The sequence below is a fragment of the Sinocyclocheilus grahami genome, unplaced genomic scaffold (genome assembly GCF_001515645.1).
Source record: "Sinocyclocheilus grahami isolate Dianchi unplaced genomic scaffold, SAMN03320097.WGS_v1.1 scaffold45.1, whole genome shotgun sequence".
Classification (NCBI taxonomy): Eukaryota; Metazoa; Chordata; class Actinopteri; order Cypriniformes; family Cyprinidae; genus Sinocyclocheilus; species Sinocyclocheilus grahami.
Window position 1 is genome coordinate 1,538,725 of NW_015505224.1, and position 18,667 is coordinate 1,557,391.

General features: G+C 36.4%; 1 protein-coding gene across 1 annotated transcript; it reads right to left on the reverse strand.

Moving 5' to 3' along the window:
• Positions 1-519: 519 nt before the first annotated feature.
• On the reverse strand, positions 520-18,510 carry LOC107582507 (AN1-type zinc finger protein 4-like). Its single transcript, XM_016268387.1, has 10 exons — positions 18,117-18,510; positions 17,352-17,645; positions 12,297-12,372; positions 11,525-11,592; positions 9,377-9,566; positions 7,731-7,875; positions 5,070-6,122; positions 4,705-4,750; positions 2,697-2,814; positions 520-859 (listed from the first exon to the last, which is right to left on the reverse strand). The coding sequence occupies exons 2-10, from the start codon at positions 17,533-17,535 to the stop codon at positions 724-726; spliced, it is 2,016 nt and encodes a 671-aa protein (XP_016123873.1). The 5' UTR covers positions 17,536-17,645; positions 18,117-18,510; the 3' UTR covers positions 520-723.
• Positions 18,511-18,667: the final 157 nt, after the last annotated feature.

Consider the following 18,667-nt stretch of genomic DNA (forward strand, 5'->3'; position numbering starts at 1 on the left):
GGCTTTCTATACATCTCTTCTGTGAGGCGCGAGTGCAGCAGTCATATTTGTCCATCTAAAAAATGCGCTGAATATGCGTTCTGTGTGAATGACTTGGTTTCGGTTTTAACCCATTCAAGATCTTCTCTGCATTGAGCTTCTATATTTCTCTAATATTTTGAATGAATAACGCAGCAGCGGCGCATCTCGTGGGCTAGACTAACAAAACATTAAAATGCAACAACATCACTTACAACACTCACCACATCTCGCTCCCTGATGCACACCTAACATTCAAATGCAAATGTTTATTTTAAATTTGACTAATATTCATTCTTTATTCACAATCTCATCACAGGCAGGCACAGCACTCAATTCAGCATGTGTTCGTGTTTGTGTGTGCTGTCTGCGTCACTCATAGTACGTGCGCTATATCGAACAATTTTTCTATCGATATCGAAGAAGGTGTACCGTCGATAAATATAGATACCGTTTTATCGCCCAGGCCTATTAGAAACTATTTACATGCAGGGTTTTGTATTTTTTTTGCATGAAGTAATTTATAGACAGCAGACAAAGGTGTGTTTTCCAAGGCAATGCTAATGAGTGAGCACTGTTTTTCCCTTTTGTTTTTTCACTACTATATTTTTAAGCAAACATGGTGATAAAAGCACAGGTTGGTGATCAAGATTTTCTCTCTTTTAATAGATGATGGATATCATGTCTTTTTTTTTCTCTCACCCTTCATATTTTGGGCAGCTTTGGTGCACTTATGATGGGGTTGGTCTCCTGTAGAAAGCGTCGGCCTGCGCTTTTGTAGTCGTAGGTGCAGTCGTGGGTTTCTGAGTAGCGGTGCATGGAACAGAAGATGTTGCCACACCTTACACAAAAATAAACAGATATCTTTATGAGAACGGCAATATTCAGACAGCAGTCTAACCAATGTTTCCTCTAAGCGTTGTGAGAGAAAATGCACTTCTGAAATGGCTTCCTCAGAACTGAATAAATGGATGGTGTCTGAAATTAATCCGGATGTCCCATTGATTTTCAGTATGGAACTAAAGCTGTTAGAAAACTATACAGAAAAAAAGCTCACAGCGAGACCAAATCGCTTGTTACAATATACATCCCACACAGATGCATCTTGTTTTCACCAGGGCTTATTTTTCTTGTGAAACCGATATAACAAAAGTAACTTAAAAAAAACAATTATTGACTTTTTTAACAGTAATTCTAGACTGCATGCATTTAATAAAAATATAGTAATACGGTGAAATATTACTATTTAAAATATCTGAGTATTAACATTTAAAATGGCAATTCTTTTTGTGAATATTCTTTAAAATGTAATACATTTTTGTGATGGCAATGGAAATTTTGTGAATTTCAGCAGTCATTATTCCAGGCTTCAGTGTCACGTGATCCTTCAGAAATCCTCCTAATATACTGATTTGCTGCTCAAGAATTATTTCCTCAGGCCCTTAAGAATGATAATTATAAAGATAGCTATATGATCATCCACACAAACAGAATTTTTGTGATGGCAATGGAAATTTTGTGAAGTTCAGCAGTCATTATTCCAGGCTTCAGTGTCACGTGATCCTTCAGAAATCCTCCTAATATACTGATTTGCTGCTCAAGAATTATTTCCTCAGGCCCTTTCAAGAATGATAATTATAAAGATAGCTATATGATCATCCACACAAACAGATGATATTATTTTTATTATTATAAGAACACGCACCGGCTTTGGCATCTGCTGCTTAAATGTTCAAGCTCTTTAAAGTCTGGTGAATTCTGATTGGCTATCATTGTTTTTATCATTCATAAGCTGAAAAAAAATTGTTCTGAAAGTAATTCCAATTACTTGTGTTCTTATCACCGTATTAGAATTTAGTCAGTCATCATAATTGGTGTGGATGGGCCTTTAATATTATTCTTGATAAAATAGATGTGCTACTTGGTAGTAGGCTTTTGTATTAATTAAAAATTCATTATATTATATAGACTATAAATGTTCAAATGAATAAATGATACATCATTTTTGAGAACTCTAAAAATATTTTAGCGAACTACATTTAAATCACATATACTAATATTTACTGCAGGAAAAGTCACACGTCATTCCAAACTAATTTAAAACATTATAAACATAACTTCCTAAAATCCCAATCCACCCAACATAAGGTCAAACAATTGAAGCTATAAGCCAAACATATATGACCATATATTGGAAGGATCAAATGTGATGATTTAAGAATAAACCATAAAACTCATATTGGCAAATGTAAATATTAGGACATGTGTCCTTGTAAGTGTTTATAGTGATTACAGCCAAATCTGTCATGTTGAAAAGAAAGCACTGTTTGTATCATACTATTGTATATTATTTTGTATCAGTCTAGCTGGATGGATTATATAAGGCACAGGAGAGAATAATAGGCACAGCTTTCTTTTTAGTCCTATTCAAAGACGCATCATATAAGACTTTGCCTTGATCAAAGCTTCAAGACAACATACCGAGAAACTGAAGAAAGTGTTATCAGCAATGGCACATGACATATATCAGAACTACGGTCACCCCCAAACAGAAATAGCTCTATTTTATGCCACTGCGCATGCACCAAGTGCATACTTCCCTTCAAGATTATAGATATACATTAACTTCCCTATTTGTAAAATAATGAAAACCTCATACAGAGGGATCCGCACTGTACCTGCATTCATAGCTGGTGGCCAACCCGGTCTTCTTCCCACACAGGAAGCAGTGCTTTGAACTCTTTTTCTTTGTTCTAGTGGGAACCTTCACAGGGGGCAAGTGATGTGTTGGAGTGCCTAAACCAACATGTCCACAAACAGACAATCACAGGAATAGAACGAGAGAGACAGTTACAACAACTATAAAATATAGATTCATGTACTTGAACCTCCCCGTTTATTTCTACACAATTTCTACGCACTGGGGCATGAGATTGGATTTCCAGTCATGTACTTGCTGGTCTATCTATTCTGTTATTTGCCATCACTGTTGCATTTTCAAGCCAGTGACAATCTCAGATGTGACAGAACATTCAGATGCTCTGAAAAACTGGCGGTAAAATGTCAGGGAACAGTTCCCAAATGTATCAGGACCACCTGTTGCAAAACCATCATCCAGGCTCTTAAGTGCACAATCATGCAGGCAGTCTCTCTAAGCATCACACTGAGTCTGAGTGAAGATGTGCTTCTCTTTTGTGTGTAATTTTGCATACATGCTTTTGTAAACATGTGACTGTGTGAATATTTATCTACGCATCTGAACTGTGGTGATCATTTCCCGTTTCTTGGTTTCAGTCAGCAGTTATCTGTATGACAGTGAATATTTTATATTTGCTGGCCTCATTTAAAATGCAACACCTCCTGTAAGAGTGCAGACCAGCCCTGAAATTCTCACCCCTCAAACTGACCTCCTGGAAAAGATTTTATAGACTGGTATGCAGTATTGGGCATACAAATAAATCGTACAATGTTTGGCTAAAACCCCTGCCTGCTTAACCTATGAAAAATGTTCCCAAAATGTAATATAGCTATAGCTACCATTTAATATTTTCCAGTTTTGTGACAACATTCAATGTATATCTCAATATTTAGGTATTTGCATCATTTTGGCATCATCAGTTGGGAGTTTAATGTAAAAAAACTAAAATATTAGATATTATCCAAGGATCCATATAGCTGTTCACTACATAATCAAAAAAATAAAAAAGTAATCTTTTTTCATTTATATGCACCAACATAGCAATACACATTAATAAAGGCATACAGAGACATCTCTGTGAACCTGTTTGATTAATGAAGCAAATTAATTGGGAATCGATTAATTGAAAATGAGCATTTTTACCAACTCAAATGCCATTGCTTGCTACTGATGTTTAAATGAGCAAATCACTGTTTACTCTTCTCATACAGTCTCAAGGATCATGAAACTAATCTAACGACCTGCTCTTTAATAAACTTAAAGGACAAAGTAAAATCACAGTGTTGCTTAATTTTATATTGAAAGCAAAATCAACACAAATACACTAAAAAGTTTGGGATTTTTTCATGTTTTTGAAAAAAAATATCTTATGGTCAAAAGACTGCGTTTGTTTTATCACAAATACAGCAAAATAGTAATATTGTACTATTACAATTTAAAATAGCCATTTTCATTTCTAACATGATGATTTGATTCTCAAGATACATTTATTATTATCAATGTTGAAAACAGTTGCTTAATAATGTGGAATCTGTGATATTTCTTCAAGATACTTTGACAAATAGAAAGTTCAAAAGAACAGCATTTATCTTTTTTAGCAATGTAAAAGTTTTTGCTGTCACATTTGAACAATTTATTGCATCCTTGCTGAATTGAAGTATTAATAAAAAAAAATATATATATATAAAGATACTGGCCCCCTAAACCACAGAGTTCAATCCAAGTTTGGCATTAGCACTGAACTAGGCTGGAGGCAGCTTGAACATTTCACAAAGTGCAGCTTGACATTAAAGCAGTGGCCTGTGGATTTACAGAGTAAGACAGGTGTAAAAAATGTTTAAAGCAGTGGCGAGTGGAAAAGTAGGACAAACGGCCGACACGAATGACATTACTCTCAACAACAAAAAAGTTTATCTCTGATATGGGCCAGCGCATTGAGATGGTGTTCTTAATGCTTCATTTCACACTGTTTATGTCAAGCCACTCACCTAATCTCTTTATTGAACTGGAGAGGCCGCTTGATGAGCTTGACGGCTGCAACGGCAAGATTTCGCATGATAAAACATTCGTGAGATTGCCACAGCACTATTCTCATTAGCTGAAATGCCAAAACTAATGAATTGCACTTGTAATCTGTCTTGCACGGTGTATAATATGCAGCAAGTGTCTTTTTGTGACAGGAAACACACTCTAGTAGTACTAATTTGCACGAAAGCATCCGCATGTCATATTGAGTTAAAGCAAATACGGTTTCTCCTTGTAGCCGCTGAGATCAAATGAACATCAGGTTTTTTAAGCTGTACAAACAGTAGATCTGTAAAAGCAGCAGCATACGTCAAAGTTACAAACTCACCGTGTGGCCGGCTGCTCTCTGTAGGGGGGAGATCCTCCTCAGCAGGTCTTCCTGCAACAGATGGATGTTGGTTGGTAGGGGGGCGGCTGTAGCACATAACCTGCCCAGAGCAAAGGGCCCAGCCAGGGCCTCTTGACCACCACCACCTGCAAGGGAGGCCAGGAGCTCTGCATTGCTCACCGAACCCAATGGCTCTTTAGTCGCTTTATTAGCAATCTTCGTAATGTCTCGGGCCTCGCTTTTGGAAATCACCTCCGAATGCTTGTCGACTTTGAGCCCACATACAGATGTGGTCCGTGACGGGGAGCTGACCGGAAGCGACTGGCTGTTGCTAGTTCTGAGGAGAGCTTGGACTGGACTGGAGGAACCCGTAAACTCAAAGTGCTGCGGCATTTGAGGAGGTGCGAGAGGGTCAGATTGGGACACCAGCCAGTTCGAGTTGATGGCTTGGGAAAGAAGAGGAGCAGTGGTGTTGGGTTCCGGGACAGTTATAGAGTTCAGACCTCGCTCTCGTTGAGTGGATATGTCCAGACTCAGAGGCTCGGGAAGATTGAAGGGTACAGCTTTGGGCGGCTCCATAACCACGGAGTTCTTGGCTACCGTTAGTCTGTCACCCTGGAGATCAACCTCATCTTGAACTCCAGAACTGGACAGAAGCGATACAGGTGGGTACACACAGTCTCGCATGACTTTAGGCCCTCTCATATCCAGCCTGGACACTTTGGGAGGGAGTCTGATCTTCCTGGGCACTGGATTATCCCATGGTTCCTCAGCCTGAAGCATATATACGCCAGAAGCTGCAGAGGAAGGATGAGCACGGCTGGAGGAAGTGGGACTCAAGAGAGACGCGAATTGTTGGCGGGAGGAACCAGCAGCAGGGGATGAAACTGCAGATTGCTGCTGATCGCCAATCGGAGGTAGATGTGTTGGAGAAGTGTGGCCTATCTGAGGAAGGACGCGAAACATTCGATGGTGTCGGGTAGATCCGAGCGAACCGCTGCAGGGCCGCGGACCCACTGGAGGTCTGACTTTTAACTTAGCAGTCTTCTTGGGCTGACAAAGACACAAGAAAACAATCACACGCATATCATGCACAATAAGGCACATAGACAGAACAGATATGGCAGATATGATCAGGAGTGGGTGATATAAATTATATATAGCGGTATGTCACAGTAAAATGTCATATAAAGAGATTTTTTCTAAGCAATTTAATGTGAAATTTAAAAACACACCAATAATAAAGTCAATACAGATAAGCCAAAATTGATCATATTTATACTTGTCAAAATAAAGACTAAAACACTATAAAATAAAATGTTTTAAATGCTACAAGGGAATTTATGCACCACATTATAATAAACTAAATAAAAAATGCATATTAATTTTGAGATCTGTTAAAGATGACATTCAATAGTGTTATTAAATTAATAGTGTTTTGTAAAGTTAGATGGTATCAAAGGTAATATAAATGTAAAAATGGGTGAAATGAGCATGCACAAATACAATTTCAGTATCACTAGTGATGATAATTGACTGGTAACTAACCACTAATATATTGTGCATCCCCAAAAATTTTAGGCATATAATTATACTAACACTTTAGTATATGGACCAATTCTCACAATTAACTAGTTGCTTATTAGCATGCCTATTATTAATATATTGACTGTTTATTAATACTTATAAAACACATATTCTGCATCCCTAATCCCACCCAATACCTAAACTTAACAACTACCTTACTAACTATTAATAAGCAGCAAATTAGGAGTTTATTGAGGCAAAGGTCATAGTTATTGGTTTGTTGATAGCGGGAATTGGACCTTAAAATAAAGTATTGACCAAATATATAAACATATTTAAATAATTATGTGGTAATGAAAATGTTTCTGGACTACTGGATGAGTCGGTGAATTCAGTAATACACTAATGTTTGGAACTTGATGCATGCAAACCAAAATGTATCATTTAAAGTCTGAAAAAAAGCTTCACATTATGTACCTTATTAAACTGTAAAACTAATATTGATATTAAGTATATATACCAAAAATGAATCTCACAAAATTATATAGATTCATTACTTTATTAATAGTAATAAATTATTATTAAAATTAAAAGCACTGAATTCATATTGTACACACATTTGAAGCTGTTGGAGAATAAAATATGGCACATCTGTTAAATAATATGTCAAGTTGCGATATTGCTCATAACTGTAACAAATTAAACTGTGCTTCATGTTACACCTCCTAATAGGTGATAAATTAGATGAAAATGATAGAATTCGAAGATGTTGACTGAAGTAATGCATACGTAAACATGCAAACTTCTCAACTAAGGTAGAAGTGTAAGCAATAACAACAATGGTTTCCTAGATATAGTTGTCTACTGACAACTATGCATAGTTGAGTGTGAATAATTAGAATAATTAACTTCATGTGCCAATCTGCTGAGCTTGTAGTTATTGCTGCGCCAGTTAATCAGACACAGCGTGGGATGGGCGCCACTCCCGCAAGCCAGCTGGAGAACTGTGCGCACTTCCATAGCGCTCCACCGACAAATTTAATCAGATGTGTTTGACAGTAAGGAGGTTCATGCAATTCAGGATAAGATGATTTTGTTCGAATATGTGGAGGAGGAACGACAATTCTGTTGTACCTTTTTGTTAAGGTTCATATTCTCCATCTTGGCCTTGAGCTGCTTCATCTTGCTCATTGTGATGGAGTTCTCCAGCATCTGCTGTTCTGAAGATGCACCCTCTGTTTCCTCCTCCTCCACGTACACATTGTGTACAGAGGCGCCGCTGAAACACATGCATGGATGAACTCTTCGATTATTTGTGCTTAACAGTGCTGTTCATTTTCCTTATGCTACACTGAATAAATGGCATTTTGGATATTTAAATTGAGTAGTTGTTTTATGAAACGTCTCTCAGCTGTTGAAAAGGCTCAGGGGTTCATGATTAGGTTTTACCTTACCAGGATGGTCTGTGGTTAATGAAGGAAAACCAGCTGATTACAGCACTGCAGTTCACCCGAATGATTAAAAAAGACAAACATTTGAAACAAAAGGAGGAAGCCCTTATTAGTTTCATTTTCTCTGTAAAACATTCTGCAGATGGCTAACCAAGTTTGCTTTCCGATGAAAAAGTTGTATATGTCACAAAGACAGCTGACCCATTAGAAAATCTAAATATTAGAAAGGTGAAGTGTGTCATTTTTGTGTCAAAATGGAATTGCAAACATTTTTTTTTCCATAAATTGTTAAAATAAGTGAGTTGAGTGTTGCAAGAGTGTTCTGGGTGCTTGCTGACTGGCACAAGTACCTGATATTCTGCTTTTTAGATATGGATCATATCACTCCGTCAATCTCTTTGGGAATTTTTGCTGCCCATTTTATCAACTAGGCAAAAATTTTACATTTGTATTATTTCTATTGTTTGTTTTAGCAGATTTTTTTTAGCAAAAACTTTTCTGTTTGCTGATGGTAATAAAGATAGATTTAAAATGTACAATATTTATGCTTTTGTCTAAATATATTAAAAATGAAAAACTAAAATCAATTGTTTTAAATGCTACAAGTGAATTTATGCAGCACAACATGTATGATATGAAAAATGCATATTCGTTTTAAGATTTCCCAAAGATTACATTTAACAGTGTTATTAATTTATTAGCGTTTCTTAAGGTTAGATGACGGCAAAGTCTCAGATATTCTGGTGCTTAGATGTGATCACTGCTTCAGTGTCAGTCTTCGGGAATTTTTGTTGCCTATTTTATCAACTTTATCAACTATTTTATCAACTAGCTGAATATTTTACATAGCCTATATTTATTTTGAAAAGATTTATTTAGTTATTTATTTGAAAACATTGGTCTTTGTTTAACCAGAAACCTTTAGTAAAATTATATTTAATTTATGTATATATTTTTTTTATTTTGTTTGAATTAATATTCATTTTAACATTTAAGATTACATTTACATTACATTTAACACTGTTATTAAAGAATTAGTGTTTTTATGGTTATATGATGTCAAAGGCAAATGATTTATGATTTACATAATTTATGGAAATCATTTTTATTTTTATTTTTATATTTCCGTTTGGTGATGCTAATGATGCAGATGTTACAGACTGTTAAGCTTGCCAGTAAATGCTGATGCATGTCTTCATTAGCAAAACAACATGACACATGAAAACTGTAGTTCTGAAACATCTGCTTCCATCTAAAAAAGGGAACCAGAGTGCAGTGTGTGGACAGAGTTGTTCCTCTTGGCAAGTAATTTCTCTTCTTTGAACTGACCTCAATGATTCAGACACAGGTGTGAGAGTTCCATCTCCTCTATCCACCACTCGGAAGAAATTGAGCTGATCTCCCTCACGGTACACCAGGAAGGTGACCTGTTTATTAGGCAGAGACTTTTCCCACATCTCCTCCCTCCCTGCATCAAGGCAGTCAGCGATATCCCTTACCGAGTCATCTGTCACTGTCACTGCAGGTAACGAGAAGAAACACGATGCAGGTCATACTAATCAATATCAGATGGGTAACTAACTGTGTGCCTGCACACTTCCTGGAATGGTAATGAGCAACTTTTTTCCCCCCTTGACCTCAAAACCAATGCACAATGGCACATAGGAAGGATTAGAAAGTTTGCACGGAATTGTTGCAGCCCTGCATTGCAGTAGCACTCATCAAGACTTTCCACAGCCAATCATAAACTGTCTCAGTGGTTTCCTCATTAAATATTCACATGGTTTGTATAGTCGCAGCAACTTTCATGTGTTGCATTTCATTTCAGCGTCTGAGGAAAACAGTGCTGAAGAGCAATGGCAAGCACATTAACTGGAGCGTTGAATAGACTAATATATTTGTAGAATATTTCTATACCTTTTACTCTTGAAAGACAAAAATATTCAACACGAAAACAGAACAGAAAACCAGAAAAAAAAATATATATATTTTAATACATTAAATGTACAAAATATATTTGGCACAGGTATTTTTAATGTACCACATTACAGGTGCATCTCAATAAATTAGAATGTCGTGGAAAAGTTCATTTATTTCAGTAATTCAACTCAAATTGTGAAACTCGTGTATTAAATAAATTCAATGCACACAGACTGAAGTAGTTTAAGTCTTTGGTTCTTTTAATTGTGATGATTTTGGCTCACATTTAACAAAAACCCACCAATTCACTATCTCAACAAATTAGAATATGGTGACATGCCAATCAGCTAATCAACTCAAAACACCTGCAAAGGTTTCCTGAGCCTTCAAAATGGCCTCTCAGTTTGGTTCACTAGGCTACACAAGCATGGGGAAGACTGCTGATCTGACAGTTGTCCACAAGACAATCATTGACACCCTTCACAAGGAGCCACAAACATTCATTGCCAAAGAAACTGGCTTTACATCAGACTTTGTGGTCTTTTTTGTTAAAAAAAAATGTATTGTCCAATGCATTTACAATATTTAAATCAATGCATTCATTATTTATTAAACTCTTTTTTTTGCTGGCAAAGGAAACTTTTTATTTTTCTTTGAGGCACAGTTTCAATGCCAACAAAGGATGAGGTCAAGGTTATAAATAAAAATCTTAAATATAAATCAAATATATTATAAATGTAAATAAATAAATATTATAACTGAGACAAACATTTTGGAAATTATACTGTAACATGAAATGGAAATTTTATTGGAAATATCCATTTTTATCTTTATGCTCAAAATATTATTGTCAACAATGTATCCATGCATATGTTTTTTAATTTTAATCATATATATTTTCATCAAAATTGATCCTCCAACAGACTTGTCTCTGGTGACGTATGCCAGACTTCTCCAATCCTTTAGTACATTTAACCCTGCCCTTTTCTAACAATTGACTGCAAGCTTGTGTTCAGATCTGCCTTCATCAAATCAACAACTGACGGACTGAACTAAGTCCCAACCCAACAAATTTTTTTTCTTTTTCACTCAAGACGTACGCCACGATAGGAAATAAATGATCTATTGCTACTTCAATTACATTGCAACTTTAAAAGTCCTTCTACTTCCTGAGGAGCATAAATAACCCACCAGGGGGTAGAGAGTTTTATGGCCAAAGTACTGATGTTAATGATGTAGATGCCTTAGAAAAGATGCCATGCATCCAACAGAAAACCTGCAGCTTTAAAGAGCTAAGGCAACCAGAGCAGACCTATGATGACATTTTTACAGACAGACAAGCACTAAAGCATATTGTTTGCTGCACTCCTAGGTTCATGTTAATGAGATAAAAAATATGGTTTTCAAAAGCACTCAGGATGAATTACTATCCCAGGGTAAAGTATAGACAGTGTGAAATATGGACCAAGATAAGCCAGGATTACATTAACCTGGGGTTCAGAATGACAGGTTTAACATTTTCAACTGTGAAAATCCCAGTCGGTGGAGAAAACGCACCTCGTCTGGTGTTTACAGGTCCTCCTCTCATGGCGAGCACCAGCTTGAGAGTGCAGCCCTCTGTGATGCTGAAAACACAACCATAGGAAAACTCAATAAATTCAAAACCGCCACAGTTCTGCCTTTATAAATGTTTGCTTCACTTAACATGTGAAGCACAATGAGTGCCATCCAGCCCCACAATATCTTCCCAGAAAGCCTCCATGTGGAACATTAACTGACAAGAATGTATGACAAATCCACCATCTGTGACCTCCAGACTGAGCCAGCCTGCTCTTGAGAGAAGTGGCTGCATTTAAAGAAACAGCTCACCCAAAATGCAAACGCTGTCATTATTTACTCACTTCCACGCTATTCCAAACCCTTTCATATGATTTCCTTTCTTTCGTGGAACATAAAAGATGATGTTTTTTGAAGAACGTCCAAACTGCTCAAGCGCAAATGTGATTTGAGAGCCGTGGCAGAGAGGTTTTCCGTGAATAACAACTTAAATTTCACTCTGTTCTTCATACAAAGCTATCTTATGGCTTCAGAAGTCATCGAATATAGAGCATGAGTAATATAAACTACTTTTATGATACTTTTATGCTGCTGATGAGCCCCTGGTCACAATATGGGGAAAAAACAGCTTGCACATGAAGCAAAACAGCTCAGTTTCTGTTCCACAAAAGAAAGCTTTTAAAGCAACATAATGTGGTAGTTAAGCTTACTTCCTGTAATATAACTTCCTGGATCCTATTTTGTAAAGTTGAAAAACAGACTGAAAACTCACCTGTAATCATGTAAGCAGTACTCATCTTCAAGCTCCATACCATTCCATATCAAATGCTGCTGAGAGACCGGGATGCCTGTGAATGAAGATATGCCATAAAAAAAAAAAAATTTAAAAAAAAAAGAGTATATGTAGCCATATTTTTATAATGCAAACTAAAATAAATATTCAACCACATGCACAGGGCAAGTCAGAGCAATAACGGCATCTAAAACATGTCAGACAAAGGAACAAACAAAAGGAGTGACTGCAGAATAATCCGTGTATCATTCGATCATTCGTTTTTTGATTTAATATTGAAAGTAGAAAAATGAGAAAATGGCTCCTTGAAAATGGTTTTTATCCAAAAAACGAAAAACAAGAATTCAGCTTAAATTTTCGTTTTTCGTTCATGGGTGGAAAAATGAATAAACAGCTTGAATATTCGATTTCTACACATGGGCGGGAATTAAACGCCCCTTTCTGCTGATTGGTCAGCCGAAGATCAAACCATGCCTTCATCAGTTCTTCCACAGTATCACGCAGCAGAATAATAGTCATCCACTGCTGCAGTTGTATGGATTCTTAAGCATTTATTGCAACTACATTTAATCTTTTTTCATCAAACAAACAGGCTAATGAACAGCTGGACACAACTCATACTGGGGCAGAGTCTAGACAGGGCTTTCTTCTGTGTAGAGATAAATTCTATTCTTTGCATCAGCTGGGCATGGCAGGGTATGATATGACAGCTGTCGTAGCCTACCCTGCTCACCCAGTAAGTCTGTTTGTTTAATTAAGAAATTAATTAATTTGTTTCAAAATAAATATTTTAAACACTAAGACAAAAAGGAAGGGATAATAAATTGGCTTGGGTATATATAGGCCTATAATGTTCACGTAAGAACTGTCATTCTGACTGACAACCGGAGAACAACAGATATTAGCCTACTGTTAGTTATATAATGTAGTCTTGTGTTTTATTAAAATGTATTATAATTTATATCTCAAAAGGATATGCACTTGTGTGCAGTGTGAGCTGCTGCGCACTCGCACTGCAATGTAAGAGTTTCATAAAATATAATAACTTGCCATTTCAGTTTGTTTCTCACCAAACCCTCAGTATACCTTCAGAATGCTTGGAATATACGCCACGAGATGCATAGGATTATTTTACGACAGATATGCATCCGTTTAAAAACAAAAAAGTCACCATTCTCTGCCATTAAATTGGCAAGTGGGAGCAGGACATTTTTGTGTTATTAAGTAATAAGCCTTTAGAACAACATTAAGGTGAGTAGTCACTCTAGTTCACACAGTTCCAATAAATTGCGATGGGTTAAATAAACTCAATAAGCAGAACAGGAGCATTTGATTGCAGTAAATGGTTGACCAAATGGAATGTTTCTGAACTGCAATCGTTGGAGTGAAATAGAAAGAGTACAGAAAAAGCAGAGGAAATAAAACCTGGCCTTTGACATCTTATGAGCAGTAAAGATCAATGTCCAATGACATTCTTTACAAAATAGTTTGGATTATTTTTACAAGGCACAGATTTCAAAGATAACTAAAAATAAAGATATCCAAATGGGGCTTTTAGCTCAATACAGAACCCGTAGGTGTCATGGTGGAGGGAAAAACTAACTGAACACGGTTTAGGATAAAAACTGTAAATCAAGTGCAACGATTAGTAAACCCACAAAAACTTGCTATTATGTGTCCTGATGTATTTAAATGTACTGGCCTGAGATTTACAGGCATATAATTACACACACACACAAACTTGGGACAGCTATCTTCATACTTTATGGTGATCTTTTGTTCTTTTTAGAGCTTGACAGCTTCCATTCCAACTTGAAGAGGAATAAGAAAATTGTGTGGGTTTCGAAGAACGCAAGGATGAGTACATGATGATTGACCTTTCACTTCTCAGTAATGTATTCCTTTGAGATTTAAATGATTTCACCAACGTTTTGAAGTCAGTAAGAATGTTTTTTTCGTGTTTTTGAAAGAAGTCTCTTACGCTCACCAAGGCTGCATTTATTAGACTGAAAATACAGTAAAAACTGTAATATCATAAAATACTATTACCATGTAAAATAATTTTTTTAATTGTAATATATTTAAAAATTTAATTTATTGCTTTGATGGCAAAGCTGACTTTTCAGCTTCAGTCTTCAATGTCACATGATCCTTCAGAAATCAATCTAATATGCTGATTTGCTGCTCAACAAACATTTCTTGTTATAATCAGTGTTGAAAACAGTTGTGATGCTCAATATTTCTGTGCAAACCATGATACATTTTTTCAGGATGCTTGATGAATAGAAAGTTGAATTAGAAATCTTTGGTAAACATCATAAATGTCTTTACTGTAACTTATGATCAATTTAATACGTCCTTGCTGAATAAAAATATTACCGTAGTTTGCTTGTTAAATAGTTTATTCAGCAAGATGCATTAGATTGATAAAAAGTAACAGTAAAGACATTTATATTAATTTCTCTCTGATGTTACCATTACTGTAAATGTTACTGGGTTTGTTTTAAGGGCCAGGTTAAATGAGAAGTATGCTGTGTCCTATTTATTCATGGCTGGTAAGTGAGACAGAAGAGAGGGTGTTTAACCAATTAAGTTAATCTTGTTGAATGACTACTGCTAGCTAAGAAATGTTTTAAGGACTCGTCTTGTAATGCGGTCCTAACTATTTTGCTATGTTGTTCTGCAACCAAAGGTTCATCACATCTGACCAATTAGAAAGAAGCCATTTTGATGACCACACTCCCTGACGGACAGAAATATTTAATACACAAATAAGCAGCTTATTTAACCACAGAACTTTGAGGAACATTAATATACTGAAACAAATGAATCAATTCAAAAGAATCAATTCTGTAAAAATGCATAAAAGCAAATATGACTCAGATCTGCCCCCCTGTGTACACTAAACAAACCAACAATCATGTCAACTTTATATCTAGCAGTGGTCAGAAAATAAAACACAAAGCACCTCAATGTTTGAAATTGCTAGAAAACATTTTTCAATGTCTTTATGGTTGTTAATTTTTAAGACATTGTATTTGGACATAATGATAAGTGTACCACTTAAATTTTTCAGACGTCTGCACTGGCCTGTGATTAAGCCAATAGACATACCTTTATCAGGTGTAAAGTGCAATAAGACACCAGAATGCACCCATGCAACACAAAACTGCTATCTGTTCCTAGAAGGGGTAGTTTTCTAAACAGGATCAGCAAGGAGTGTGACACAACCGTGTGAGGTGGTCAGAGCAGTTAGTGTGTGTGGCTTGCCCATTGTTTAGAGACATGCCTAGTAGGGTTGGGCCAGGTCTACAAAATTGGCATCAGATGATGTCTACAGTGAAACATCGCGATGGACGATGACATCGTCAGGGGGGTTAGGGGGTGTGCCCGAAGCGTGAATCCATATTCAGAAAACGATTGCTAACGGTTGCCTGTTACATTACAGTACATAAAATTTCACTTACCACATAAGCAGAGTAAGTAGAGATGACCGAGGACGATGGCGAATGATTTGCAGATCCTCAGCACCACTGACAAACATCTAATCTTGTAAAATGTGTGGTAAGTACTGCTGCTCCATAGTACGTGCGATCGCGAATCTCGAAAGTGAAAGTGAAACTAAAAAGTGATCGGGCATTCAAAAGCAGTTTCAATGCCAGGCATAATAGCGGCTAACTGATGCCCGCAATTTATACACAGTATAATTACCCATGATATATCTGCGAGAGAAATTATTAAAATATGTATTTTCCTCCTATCTCGTATTTAATCCCTTTAGGGGTTCCATATACACTTCATTTTCTTTCCGATCACGGTATTTGGATGCGGCGGATGGGGGGGGGGGGGGGTTGGGGGGGGGGGGGAATCACGATGTCGGCTCAAATAAGACACATGTTTTATCTGTAACTGCATGAGCGGATCTGTTAAACAAGTGCAATTACTGAGCATGCCGGTTGTTAATAAACAACTCAATTTCTTCTAAAGCTCTAAATCTGAATGAAAACATCAGACCTGGACTACTCGGATAAAGCCATCTTCAAAACTAATGATGGATATTTAATGTCTCATTAAAATTTTTCTAAATCACTATCCAATCAGCAGAGAGTAATTAAGGTGCATTTGTTATTACAATAAATCAATGTTTCCTTTTAGCATAACATAGATGAGGACTATAATAGATGAAGATTGTTTTAGATGAATGGAATGTGTGTTTATAATGTAATGCATAATAACCAGTAACCAAAATCAGTAGAATAAGTCATTATAATTAGACAATAATATGAAATGACCATCATATTTTAAGTTGCTGGTCAAACCTACAATACCATTCAAATGTTGGTTGATCGAAATTCATCAAAGTGACAACATATATATATATATATATATATATATATATAAAATTTTATAAAAGATTTATATTTCAAATGCTGTTTTTTTTTTACTTTCTAGTAATCAAAGAATTCTGAAAAAAATTTCAATAAATTTCACATTGATAATAAGAAGAAATGTTTCTTGCACAAGCAAATCAGCATATTAGACAGATTCCTGAAGGATCATGTGACACTGAAGACTGGAGTTATGGAAATTCAGTTTACAATATGTAAGAAAAAAAAAGGTATTCTAAATTGTAACAATATAACTTTTTTTTTACTGTATTTTAATCAAATAAATGCAGCCTTTTTTTCAACTTTTGAACAGTAGCATTTTGTAAGGACAGTAACACCTTGAACTAAAAGTTTTAATATTGTAAAATGTCTGTACATGTATAAGGGAATATGTATATTTTTAGATGTTCTACATGTTCACCATTTTTAATCACTTAAAGAGTCAAGCAATCTGACCAATGATTTTTTTTCAAAGCTGAAATGTTCCACATAATCTCTCTCTAAATATGAGCTCAGCTTGTTTAATGGTCCTAATTATTTAAGAATAAGAAACATGCAGTTTAAAATAAATTTGGCACTTGACGAGTGTAATGTCATTATTATTTCAGAGCATGTGCTGTGTAGAGAGTCAAGAGAGGACACATACCCTCCAATCTCTGAATCTTGGCCTTGACTGAGACGACCTGTTCAAACGGAGAGACGCGCAGCTGGAAGCAGGTCCCTGTTAAAGTCTCAATGAACAGCTCCATGGTCTCGCTGAAGGGCAGCTTGTAGTGCACCACACCTACATTGTCATCATTGAAAAACGGTGGGTTCCTCTTGTCAGTCATTATTGCAAAGGACAGGGCTCAGGATGAGACAACAATGAACCCTGCCCAAGGTGGAGGAGTGAGATGTCGCCTCTGTCACAGTAGCAACACATCATGCACGGAGCTTTGGTCTGTAGAGAAGCAGAATCTTTGAATTACCATCTAAAAGTGTTATTAGGTGCATTTGCAAATATGAGTATATATATATAAAAAAGAATTAAACTGGTTTAGTACATTGAAGAGGCCATGCTAAAAGTTACTCTGCTTATTACTACACATTTATGATAATACTTATACTTATTTATACTATTACTTATTAATAATAATAATAATTTATTATAATAATTATCTATCCATCTCTTCTGTTGATCAACGCTGATCTGGGTTGTGCTGAAAGTTAATGGATGTTGCGTTATCAGAATGTTTATTTACAATTAAGTCCAAACACAAAAGCGTTTTAAAGCTACAAACGACACTTTTTCAACTTATTTTTCCCAAAAGTCGACTAATATGTTAAGTACCCAAAAGTCCAGTCGACTTGCTAGGCTCTTTGGCTTTTAAAATAGCAGTTAATGAACAGTTACACCTATTTGTCTTCTTACCTTGACTGCATCAGAGGAGATCTGCAGGGAGGGACAGCTGGATCAGAGTCCTGGCTGATGTCCCAGCCACAACACACCCCAAAAACTATGAAGGTACCCCAAAAAGTAAAAGCGACCGATTCCCCAGTCTCTGAACGGTTATCTGACAGAAACTTACAATAAAAGGTGTTTTAATTGTATTGTAGCGGCTAGCTGGTTTAGCAAAGCGGCACAAGCAGCCCGTCGAACTACTCGCGGATGCCGCTGATGCTTTTAAATTCCTACAGCATCTTTACCGTTTCTGCACGCCAATACGTTACCGTGTTTTTTCGAGCTACGGACAACTGCTTTTGTTTCGATGTTATGCGGCTCAAAGGCCCCATTAACACAGAATACAAAAACCTGAAAAGGAGGCAGCCTACTGTGATGTTCTTAATTGACAGTGAGGAGAACGAATAACATTAGCCGTTGGAGAAAGAGAGAACCGCTCGTCCAATGGAAATGCAGAGTGGGCGGGACCTTTCGCTCGATTCCCCTTTCCATCTCCCGGATGTTACCCCGGTCACCCTGGC

What these genes read in the sequence shown, in the direction of transcription:
- LOC107582507 (XM_016268387.1), bottom strand. Translation starts at nt 17,535, where the DNA reads ATGACTGACAAGAGGAACCCACCGTTTTTCAATGATGACAATGTAGGT. An exon ending in AGAGAGCAGCCGGCCACACG is followed by an intron (nt 4,751 to 5,069) that starts GTGAGTTTGTAA and finishes TTGCCGTTGCAG; the next exon opens with CCGTCAAGCTCATCAAGCGG. An exon ending in CAGTTCAATAAAGAGATTAG is followed by an intron (nt 2,815 to 4,704) that starts GTGAGTGGCTTG and finishes ATGTTGGTTTAG; the next exon opens with GCACTCCAACACATCACTTG.